Below are 11,549 nucleotides of genomic sequence, written 5' to 3' on the forward strand. Positions count from 1 at the left end.
CCCGCTTCCTCCAAATCACAAATCACCACCACCACCAACCACTGACCGCGACACCTGTCTGGCCTGCACGAGATACTATTGCCTAATTGTAATATCGTGCTCCTGCTCCTCTTCCCTATTGTTTTGTCCCTTGACCCATCTCACCTGCCGTGAACAATCCCGTCAGTTCGGCTGGAGTTCCTTTGCTTGGTTTAATGCTTTTGGCCTTGTCCAAACCATCACCACAACCACCAAGTCCCCAGGCTTCTTTCTCTTCTTTTCATTCCACTCAAGCATTCCTAAGTAGAACAACTACTTGACGGTTCATTTTGCATGCTATCTCTACCCAATTTTGGCGCTCGTCGTTCTCGCAGCTTGTCAACGCGTTCGACCCTTCGCGCCACTATTTTACAGCTTTCCACACATAGATCTATGCATGTGCTGGGTCACTAGCAAATATGACACCCAAAACTAATGGCCGTGGAGTCCAGGTGGAGGACACCAAGATTTGTGTCGTAATGGTCGGGTTGCCTGCTCGTGGGAAGAGCTACATTGCACAGAGAGGTATTTGAATATCCCTACTCCTACTCTTACACCTCTTTCTCCCTACATTCTTTATCACTCGCCTGCTACATGAACTAGAGCGCCATGGCTGACCTGTAATCAATCGTTGCAGCCCAACGCTACTTGACATGGCTCTCAATACCCTCCAAAACCTTTAATGTGGGAAACTACCGCCGTAATGACGCCCCTCAACCGTCAGCCGACTTTTTCGACACTGCCAACGCCGAGGGTGAACGTAGACGTCGTGCCGCAGCTGAGGCAGCCTTTGCCGATATGCTGGGTTGGTTCCGGGAAGGTGGCGTAATTGGAATATTAGACGCTACCAACTCGACCAAAGACAGGCGTAAATGGGTTTCAAATATGTGCGCACGGGAGGGCATCGAAGTCCTGTTCGTCGAGTCGAAATGCGATAATGAGGAGCTAATTATGGCCAACATTCGTGATGTTAAGACCACGAGCCCTGACTACCAGGGCCAAGACCCCGAAGAAGCCGCCCTTGACTTCCGCAACCGCATTAAACACTACGAAAAAGTCTACAAGACAATAGACGGGGACGGAGACGAGAGCCACTACACATACCTGAAAATGATGGATGTTGGTAGTCAAGTGATTATCAACCGCATTCAGGACTACTTACAGAGCCGGGTCGTCTACTACCTCATGAATTTACATATCCGCCCCCGATCTGTTTGGTTGTCGAGACATGGTGAATCTATGTACAATCTATCAGGTCGGATCGGTGGTGACGCGGACTTATCGCCAAGAGGACACCAATACGCCAGTAAATTACCGGAGCTTGTACGGAAATCTGTCGGTGTAAGTTCCATGCTTCGTATTGCGGCCATTGTTCCGGCCAGTATGGTTGAATCCAGACTAACATACTCACAGGATAACCGACCTCTTACCGTATGGACGTCGACACTAAAGAGAACCATAGCAACGGCACGTTTCTTACCAGAGAACTATAACCAATTACAGTGGAAAGCCTTAGACGAATTAGATGCGGGTGTATGCGATGGTATGACGTATCAAGAGATAAAAGATGTGTACCCAGAAGACTTCGTTGCGCGCGATGAAGACAAGTACAACTATCGGTACCGCGGGGGTGAATCATATCGCGACGTAGTGATTCGGTTAGAGCCTATCATCATGGAGCTGGAAAGATCCGAGGATATTCTCATTGTTACGCACCAAGCCATCCTACGTTGCATATATGCATACTTCATGAAGAAGGACCAGTCTCTATCGCCTTGGATGAACGTTCCTCTTCACTGCCTAATCAAGCTCACACCCCGCGCGTATGGCACAGACGAGGAACGCTACCAGGCTGATATCCCCGCCGTAAGCACGTGGCGTGGCAAGGGCAGCACTGCCAAGCACGAAGATCCTATACCCGAGGCTAATATGTCTCATTGATGGAAAGTCTTGGCGCAGCCCGAGCGTTGAAGGAGTCTTGGCAGCGACGCGAACCCTATCGAGAATCGCTTCAAGAATAGCGAATGGAGAATCTTTACTTGCGGTCTACTATGGCCCGTTAGCGAGATATATACAGTATTCTGACGAGAGAATACTGATATAGATGTTGTGGATTTGGCCGGAACTGGACGACAGCCCGGAGTTTCGGGTACGGGATTGCATCTCACATATTCTGTTAGATGAGATGTGCGAGAGTACACGGTTTGCGTGTGGCTACGGATAACTGAAGACTCTTGGTCCTGTCCTACTGGAGGCGTGTATAGTATACGTACACTAGCGTTCTCTGAATTTTAATGTATAGCTGGTGTCATACCTATTTGGTGGCATGATGAACTTATGCGTCTTCTTCCCTGTGTTTCGTGTGTGTGCCTTTTGTGATTCAATAAGACTTCTGATGTAATAGTTTCAGGATTTCTCTCTCTGGCTCTCTTATTCGGTGGGAGTATGTCTGCCATGCGTTGTTCATTTTACTACGTGTACACGGAAACATTTGCGCTCCCTGCCGTCCTCAGTGTGTCGTGTACAACGATCTGAATCATGTGGATTGTAGTATGGACGTTGTTAAGGGATATCCTTTTTGCGCGTGATCTTTACTGATGTTACACCGTTGCTCGTAGAAGACATAATCAGAGGGCAAGTTCGAGATTCTAGATGTTTTGATTTGTAGATACATTCATAGTACGACTCTTGTGGGAAGGAGCGCTTCATCAGCTGTTGTTTGAATGAGCAGGGCGAAATGGGCGGTTATCTGGCTGTCTCCAGTTGTTAGTCATCTGCAGACATGTAAGTCACATTGTATATCACTTGAATTTATATAGCACTTTATGTAGCGCTTCTATTGTTCGGTTCATTTTCGATCCCTTTTTATAGGCGCGGATTTTCTCGATAAGGCTAAGGACGCATGGAATTATTATTGGTAAAAGTGTTAACTCAAGGTAGAAGTGTTGAAGTTAAAGGCAGGTAGGTAGAGTAGGGTAGGTAGGGTTGGTGATAGCTTCAAGTTCCAGGTTACTGGCCAAGTCTTAGAATGCTATGAAGGATTATCAAGGCAATATGTAGTTTTGGTGGGAAATTGTTCCTAAACTATAGGTATAGCCAGAAGACAGTCAGCCGTAACAGTCCAATAACTGCCCATTTAGCTCTGCTCATTTAAATCTAGGACTACATACCGGAGCATACAATGTGGACTGATAAGTAGAACATATTACAGGATTGGGAAGGGGTACCGATGTATAAAACCAGATTTCCATGAATGATTTCCCAAGCGTTACAAGAGATTGAGTAATAACATTTTGCTCGTGTTCAAACAACGAAGCGGTCGAAATTCCCCTCAACGAAGCTCTTAATGTGGTTTTTGACCATCATCTTCATTGTGACCACAGTCTTGGTGGAGAAGTAGCCCACATGTGGCGAGAATGTGAGATTCAGATCTTTTGTGTCTTCTGCGAGAAACGCGCTGTCTTTGGGGGTACTAGCGGGCTCATGGTCAAAGACATCCACGGCGACGCCTGATATGAGACATTTGCGGAGAGCCGTGACGACAGCATCTACAAGCCCAGAGACCGAAGTAGTTAGCAATTGTGTTGGACGTATATTGTGATGGAATATGATGGAGTGGGGAAGGGGAAGTTTGAATTAAAATAGAGAAGGGAGGCCCAAGGGTCAGCGGTAAAGGGCCTTCTGTGGGATAGGAGACGATGAGCCAAGGATGACGGTAGCGTCACGAATAGGAGCATAGAATGTCTGAGGCAACGGCGGTGCACTGACCTGTATTCAGGATGTTTCCCCTCGAGACATTAATCATCACCATCTCGGGTCGCATAGTGCTGAGCTCCGCTGCGTCAATCATGAATCTCGTATCAGCACTAGCGGTGCAGCATATGAATAGAACCGTCGCTCGCGCGATGACATCTTTGAATGGATGGCGAATGGCCGATTCCTCGCTAGTTCTCTCGATTGAAGTGCCGTTTTTTCTTTCGGCTACCAGCACTTGCATCCCCAGGCCTTGGCACAGGACGCTGATGCGTTTACCTGATGAAGTTGGTGAGCAGGACAGATTCCATCTCGTTCCTTGCATATCTGCCACAGTAACTCACCGATGCAGCCATAACCGATAATGCCAACGACCTCTTCATCGATGGAACAAGGCGGGTGTCCGTTTGCAGTTTGAAGCTTCGTGGCAATGCTGCGCTGACGCTTCCACGAGTTCCTTCCCTCCTCATCTAAAGTTCGTATGTCGTTGTGTAGTAAAACGGTCTTCCGTCTTGCTGCAAAGTACTGAGTCATAATAATTGGAATCAGCCGTCAGGTACAAGATATGCTGCGTGCTTAAGCTCACCAAACTTAATGCGTGGTCGGGTACGGCTAGCGACGTTGATCCATTGCACTTGGCCACTTTAATGCCCCGTCGACGGCATTCTTCCACATCGATGTGGTTGATACCGGCCGTGGGTGTGATGATACACTTCCTAGTAATTTACGAACTTAGTAGTGTATCCAGAGATGAAATTGTAGCTAACATACAGATACGGAGCCTCACCCAAGCTGTCGCTTGTGATAAAAGACTGAGTTGCAATGACAATGCTGGCACATTGTATGCGATCGCATATCTCATCTGGTTTAGAGATGCAATGATACGAGATGAGCTCATATGACCGAGAGCCAGTATCAATGTCTCCGTCAATGGACAGATGTACGTCTTCGAGCACAACAACAACTTCATGTGTTGAGGAGGGGTATTGTCGAGGTAGCTTCAGCGGTTCATCCATGGTTACACGGATCCAGACAGGGCGTTGGTTCGCCCACGAAGAACTGAAAATATACTGCTAACACTTGGTTCAGAACGCCGCTTGAGCACAGGGCCAGAAGATTTTAGGTCGAAAGATAATCAGTCATACCAGCCTCGCTTCTTGAGGAGCTTTGCCACCTCTTATACCCCTTTGTGCTCGTCACTGCGTGAGGCAAAGCCTCTCGGTGTCCATGTGTCTGGTGACAGGATACAGGTGGGACAGGGGTACGTAAGCAATACTACCTCTGAAAGCGGTTTAGTGATGGCTATATAAAGGATTCAATTATTTCGATGTTGATAAGGCTGTATGACTACCTACAATGTACGTATTAGTCGTATGTCTCCTATTATGTTATATGGGTTGGGTAGTGAAGGTACCTACGGAGGTAGCCAAGCCTGACGCCCCCAAATATCCATCGCCTTTGTCTACTACGTGGGTAATGCTGTGAATTGTAGCATCACCATTCCGAGCGCCGGTTGCACCGAAAAACCTGACGTGCAGAGCCAAGGCAGGCTACGAGGCGAAACACCAGGACCAGGGACAATGTGAAGTTCACCTTTCCATATATTTGTACTTTGAAACCGGTATTTTTATCGGAGGTGGATCGGGATCTCTCTCACTGCGAATCGGGCAAGCGCTGATCCTCGACTCTTTAATTAGTGCCGAGTCGCAGCGATAATGGACGAAGCATAGCTTTTGCAGGGTGTCATCGAAACAACGATATACTTACTACCTAGCTATGTACCTAAGTACTTACATAGGTACCCAAGATATACTTAATGTGTTTGATGGTATTGTTAGCCCAGCTCGGGACTAAGCTACTTAGAGAAGGTAGAGGACACCCGTTGTTGTTTGTGCAAAAGCGTTTCAAAGTTTTCTACAGGCTACGCTGTAACTATATATCGATAGTTCTTTGCTGCGACGATGATGGTAATAGAGGTATCATCTTATGGCTAGCTCGATACCGCCATCTTACCCGTAGCTATTGATTGATCTAATCTAGCGAGTGATGGGAGATTCTGGCTGAGCAGATTGCTTCAGGGCCACTCTTTACATGTTTTGAAGTCCAGAGTACTAAGTACTTGTGAACGAGAATCCCAGGGATGGACGAAATGGATGTCGCTGAGATGAAATCGACCTCAATATTACACGTCTCCTGGCCGCTAATCAATGCCTTGCTCAGCCTCATAAATATCCTGCGTCGTGTTAGTACTGAGGCTCAAGGTTGCAACGTGTTGATGGATAGTAAAGCATACAAGCAAAGAAGATAAGGCAGCAGATAACTCAGCCGTAGTCCCCAGAGTTCCGCTACGTACTCCCCAACCCGACCTATCATGGTCGGCCGATTGACATTCAACTACAATAAATGTAGTCAGCCCCCCCTGGGGAGGATCCAGTGCGCATTCACTTATACGAAAAGTGAATTTTCCCAAGGAGGCACCTTTCAAAGCTCCGACAAGGGCACTGCTTACATTTCTGCCTTCACCCTGAAGCCGTTGTTGTTTGCCGCCGATACATAGTAGCGCGTGGATTCTGATGTCGATCATCGTTTCTGTAAATTTAGACGGATAGTTGGTATCATCCACTAAAACTTGGTCATGGCACACGAAATTACCTATGTGCTTGAGTTCGGCTACGACGATTCGAGGATCCTGTTGCGAAATACTGTAGTGCTTGAGGAAAAGCTCGGCAACATTAGCGGACGATAGGGTGCCACCAGCAGCTTCCGAAGTAGTTTTGATGACTTTGGAGAATTGGTACTGTAACATATCAGGAAGTTTGACATGTAACTCATACGCGAGAGTCCAGGCAACACCGCCCTTGCCACTCTGAGAGTTTAATCGTATTATCTCCGAACGGCTTGATCCCAGGTCCTCGGGGTCCAGTGGCAAGTAAGGCACTTTCCACAAATTCTGAGACTTGCTTGGATCAAGTTCATATTGAAGGAGTCCCTTACGAATAGCGTCCTGGTGTGCGCCACTGTATGCGGCAAAAATCAGTTCTCCTGTGTAGGGAGCTCGTGGGTGCACCTGGATTTGAGTTAACTCTTCTACCACCGCTCGTAATGATGGGATGTCGGAGAAGTCGACACCTGGGTCAATTCCTTGAGTATAGAGGTTGAGCGCTAATGTGACCAGGTCCACGTTTCCAGACCGCTCTCCATTTCCAAACAGGCAACCCTCGACGCGTTCTGCCCCGGCCAGGAGTCCCAATTCCGCCGCAGCCACGGCACAGCCCCTATCATTGTGGACATGAAGTGATACACAGACTTTCTCTCTGTCTGATATTGACCTCGAGAAGATCTCTACTTGGTCAGCATAGACATTGGGTGTCGATGATTCCACTGTGGCAGGAAGATTGAGAATCATGGGAACTTCGATACTTGGTTCCCAGATTGCTTTGACAGCTTCACATAACTGCAAGCAAAAATCCAAGCTGCTAGTGGAAAACGCTTCAGGACTGAACATTAGGTTCCAAGTTGTACCTCGAGTCTCTGGGTCATCCTTAGTGATGGATTTTACGTAGCTTACAGCCTCGGTGACCTTATTGCATACTTGCTGTTCCGTCATTCTGAATACTGTGGCCAGCCAAACTGGGCTTGACGCAAAATACAGACTGATGATGGCCTTTTTGGCACCTCGGAGACTCTGTACTGTGGAGCTTATAAGATCCCGTCGACAAGGACATAAGACCTGCACCCATACGTCGTCTGGAATAGCCCCAGGCGTTTCTATAAGCTTGCGTGTGAAACCGTGCTCTGTTGAACTTGCAGTGGGAATGGAGATTTCTATCTCCTTGTAACCCAACTTAACTAGCATTTCGAAGTACGTCATCTTTTGCTCAATGGTCTTGTATTGAATATCAGCGGTAATTCCCTTGTAAGTTCAATATAATTCCTCACCATTGGGCACGCTAGACTCTGGTTGCCGTCACGAAGATCTGTAGTGAGCCATCTTGGTGCTTTCTCGATTCTCTTTGATGGCCACTGTCGATCAGAAAGTTTAGGGCCAATGAAGGGAGCATATTTCTCCCAGGGCCGTTTCGACCTATTTAGTGTGAGTAAATATTTTTTCATTGGGTTGAAAATCAACTAACATAGGCATATTTGAGTCTCGCTCTCAAATTAAGTTAGTGTTAAAGTGATTAGTTGCTTAACTTAGACTTTGTGATACAAGATGTCGGTAGGCAAGGCAGATACACGCCGCTTTTATGACATATTGAGCATTCAAAGAGCGAAGAATAATGCATTGATGTTTTTGGTATTACTGGCAGTTCCAAAACCGAGTGATTGTAGACTAGTCTCCATCTGTATAATCCATACCCATGCTTTGGTTCCTAGACCTGCTTCCTCATCACGTAGTACTTACGAAGAGGCTATCTTGGCATACTGTTCATGTAACCTCGAGATAGACATGTCAACTGGGCATGCTGTTGGATCCTCCGGCTCAGAGTAGGATTTAGTTTGCATATGATGCTGGTCACCAATATGGCCAGAATACCTTATTGTCTGAGATTATACCAACAATGCGCCGTTAATATGTAACGTACCGTAGTCCTTCTTTAAGTAAGGAGAGTTTCCACAGGATTTGTTAGATAAATGATCTTTTATTTAGCATTAGCGCTGAGAATTAGTGGAAATATCACTTAGATGGGAAATGCCACGTTGTCATTTCCAACTGCGTGTTGTTTCTATAATGTTAGGAAATACTCCGTACAGTATTACGATTCTCTCTAAGCTGACACACTTTCGGTCGCTACTCCGCCACTTTCGCACCAAAAGGCTAGGATAGGTACGGTAGTGTAGTAGCGGGAAGGACTTGCATGGGTACTTACAATAGGCATCCTGGACGTCCCACTTTGAGCTACAGCCTTACTTCCTTCGAGGCTTGTGAATCTTGTGATATGGAGGTTTTTTGAGCATTAATAGAGCATGACGTAGACATCAATCATAATGTTCGATGTCTCACCGCTTATTTCGCTTGATCGAATTCAGCTCAGGCCACCACAACATTATTGATTGCACATCGAGAGTAGGCAGGTCTTGGACTAGGACAACAAAGTGCTATTTTGAACCCAGGTGACCCGGCAATACTTTTTTTCTTCCTCTCAGATACCACGAAGAGTTGTCGGAAAAGCAACATATACCGAAGCGAGCTTACGCCCGAGGCTCGTTGCTACGGTAGTGGGAAATCCTTAATGAAACCTTGACTCGAACAACACTATGAAAAGGGTTTGAGTCACATTAGCCTTGTCTGACCTTCTACTCGGTCCTATTTCATCTGTGTGACGGATATGATGGTTCACAGGTGTCCCAGACCGTAGATCGGCTATTGCTTTGGCCTCCACGACACCTCCGGGACATTTTGAATTGGGTCTCAAGTATCTCTTAGCTTTGTTAACAGATCTATATATAAAAGCTTAAATTTACTTAGCTTTTACCGTTAATCTATACGCATTTAGTATAGCATTAGGTACCCTTGGTATTGAAACCGCTACGGTACATATCTAATATGCTCTGATTCGCTATGTAAAACCTTAGCAGGTCGCAGAGGTGTCATGGAGGCCGAAGGGGTATAATAGATATGCATGGGTTTGACTTACCACTATGAGTATGAGAGACATTAGGACTATATATGTACTGTATACTACCTAGCTTAGGCACAACGGCCTTGTGGGTAACAACAGATCTCACGACAACCCCGGGTTGTAATCCGGTATGTGTTCAATCAGGCTCAGAATCGGCAATCTTACATAGGTGGGCAGCTGATATAGGCGCTCCCAATAGCAAATTCCGATAATTTGATTGACTAAGGCTCTGCTGTCTTCCGGTAACCTGAAATGATGGCGTTAGACTGACCCTTTTCTTGACGGTTGTGGTGGATTTAGTAGCTCTTCACTTCATGTTCAGGCTAACAGAGCCAATATTGCGACAGTCTTTGCGATTTGCTACTCCGTATACATACTTTCTGCAATGATACGTTGTTGCTTATTTTCAAAGAGATCCAAGCTCAGTAGTGACTTGCGGTATCCCTTTAACTGCCTTTGAACGGTTATTTGAACTTCGGAGCGCCAAGATATCGTTATAGGCAACTTTTACCTGTAATCGCATTAAACACTCTATTCTAGTTGGCTTCAGCTTCCTGCCTACTGCACTAGATCCGAAGTTCAAATCGTCCGTTAAAGGCATACTTCAGAGGGCATGAAATTGCCTTTCCTTCACCCCATCCTCCTTACATTTGTGTCTCTCCTATCACCGTCACATTCTAATGTAGAAGCCGCGATTGGTTGTCTCTGTGGTCTCGCTAGATACTGCACGCTTATTATCTATCAAGTTCACCGACGTTGCAATAGGTAGCCCCTCGTCCTGAGACAGCCAGCCGCCCGAATACGACTACTGACGGATTAAAACAACGCCATATAGGGAACGCGTAAAGTAACGTAACAATCGCTGATGTGGATGAATCGGTAGTTATTTATGGATTGGCCGACGTTGTGTCAGCTGCCGCACTTAGACGCACTTTAATTACAACGAGATGAGATGAAAAGCCTCGTGCAGCCTTCCTCCGAATGTGTATTTTTCTCCTGTGACCCGAATCCTCGTTACCTCCATCTTGGTAGTAGCAGCCAATCAGGCTACTGCAGCCTAGTGACAGTGAAAAGTAGTCGACGGCTATCCTCGTTCTCGACTGGGCTGTCGGGATTAATCCCAACCATATCCAACGTACCCTCAACCCTCCACTTCGTCTGCGTCTCCTCCCCCACTCTACGCCACATATCATCAAAAGTAGATACATCATGCCGATAGCTGTACGTTTTTTCCTGTATGGCAGCCACATCCCCTGGCCTGCAGCTACCAATCTGACGCCCTACAACGACCCCCCCTTTTTTAACGAGCCTCGCGATCTGTCGAGCCGCCGTCATTTGCTGTTCAAGGGGAAATAGGTGAAAAAATGCGCTGCAATGCACTACATCAATACCACGCTCCTCGAGTCTTTTCCAGGCTGGCTGTGTAGATCCCTGAAAAACATCGGCGACCAAAAATTCGGAATGAAGTAAGTCGCGGTCAAGAAATAGGTCGTAGCCTAACTCTATCAAAGGCTGTGCAACGTCCAGGCCAGCCAAATGCTGTGATGGCACACCATCGAAAACCAATTGACGAAGATCTTGCCCGAAACAGCAGCCAACATCGAGGTAGCTCGCGTCTGCCTGCTTGAGGCGCCTCACAATGGTACCGTATAAGGGATGATCAATCAGTGTAAGTAGGGTGAAACGGTACAGTCCAATACAAGGGTACGGGTTTGCCGCAAATCCCCGATCTCGCTAAGAGACACACTTAGTCCATAACTTGCCCAAGATCAGCGCAAGAACTCACTATGTTGTTGACATGTGACACAACTTCGGACGCAGGAATTTTGGAATAGCCCTCTAGGAGCTGGCGGATTGGTTGGTTAACTTCAGTGAGCGGCTCCTTGAACCACCCCTGGTTCCGTTCCGGAAGAGAAGTCTCGTGCGTGGCAGCCATGTGTATGTTGGCAACGGGGAAGAGCAGGCAGTGTAAGGTATGGAGTGGAAAAGAGAGTCATAGGGAGATCAGTCATACATACTCACATTATATACTAAAGCTCGAGAGTGAGGTATGCAGGCATGCATGCGCTAGGGGGCAGCCCCTGGAACCAATAAGACAGATTATTTCACGGCTTTTGAAGCGACCCCCCGCCAGATCAACCAAATCCACTATGT

At 46.9% G+C, this 11,549-nt stretch overlaps 4 protein-coding genes across 4 annotated transcripts; 1 reads left to right on the top strand and 3 right to left on the bottom strand.

Moving 5' to 3' along the window:
* Positions 1 to 262: 262 nt before the first annotated feature.
* On the top strand, positions 263 to 2,395 carry F5B22DRAFT_65553 (6-phosphofructo-2-kinase). Its single transcript, XM_047979892.1, has 3 exons — positions 263 to 543; positions 656 to 1,359; positions 1,432 to 2,395. The coding sequence occupies exons 1-3, from the start codon at positions 438 to 440 to the stop codon at positions 1,957 to 1,959; spliced, it is 1,338 nt and encodes a 445-aa protein (XP_047832604.1). The 5' UTR covers positions 263 to 437; the 3' UTR covers positions 1,960 to 2,395.
* A 459-nt stretch (positions 2,396 to 2,854) lies between these two features.
* Positions 2,855 to 5,261, bottom strand: F5B22DRAFT_65573 (D-isomer specific 2-hydroxyacid dehydrogenase). The gene is made up of 8 exons (XM_047979908.1): positions 5,127 to 5,261; positions 4,917 to 5,052; positions 4,543 to 4,841; positions 4,358 to 4,487; positions 4,116 to 4,296; positions 3,787 to 4,050; positions 3,189 to 3,566; positions 2,855 to 3,102 (listed from the first exon to the last, which is right to left on the bottom strand). Exons 3-7 carry the CDS (start codon positions 4,785 to 4,787, stop codon positions 3,322 to 3,324), a joined length of 1,065 nt encoding a protein of 354 aa, XP_047832605.1. The 5' UTR covers positions 4,788 to 4,841; positions 4,917 to 5,052; positions 5,127 to 5,261; the 3' UTR covers positions 2,855 to 3,102; positions 3,189 to 3,321.
* Positions 5,262 to 5,884: 623 nt separating this feature from the next.
* F5B22DRAFT_65528 (uncharacterized protein) lies at positions 5,885 to 8,512 on the bottom strand. The gene is made up of 4 exons (XM_047979874.1): positions 7,905 to 8,512; positions 7,711 to 7,855; positions 6,065 to 7,657; positions 5,885 to 6,004 (listed from the first exon to the last, which is right to left on the bottom strand). The coding sequence occupies exons 1-4, from the start codon at positions 7,910 to 7,912 to the stop codon at positions 5,972 to 5,974; spliced, it is 1,779 nt and encodes a 592-aa protein (XP_047832606.1). The 5' UTR covers positions 7,913 to 8,512; the 3' UTR covers positions 5,885 to 5,971.
* Positions 8,513 to 10,260: 1,748 nt separating this feature from the next.
* Positions 10,261 to 11,505, bottom strand: F5B22DRAFT_599426 (uncharacterized protein). The gene is made up of 2 exons (XM_047974461.1): positions 11,182 to 11,505; positions 10,261 to 11,129 (listed from the first exon to the last, which is right to left on the bottom strand). The coding sequence occupies exons 1-2, from the start codon at positions 11,329 to 11,331 to the stop codon at positions 10,443 to 10,445; spliced, it is 837 nt and encodes a 278-aa protein (XP_047832607.1). The 5' UTR covers positions 11,332 to 11,505; the 3' UTR covers positions 10,261 to 10,442.
* Positions 11,506 to 11,549: the final 44 nt, after the last annotated feature.

Source organism: Xylaria bambusicola, assembly GCF_022495145.1.
Source record: "Xylaria bambusicola strain CBS 139988 unplaced genomic scaffold F5B22scaffold_12, whole genome shotgun sequence".
NCBI lineage: Eukaryota > Fungi > Ascomycota > Sordariomycetes > Xylariales > Xylariaceae > Xylaria > Xylaria bambusicola.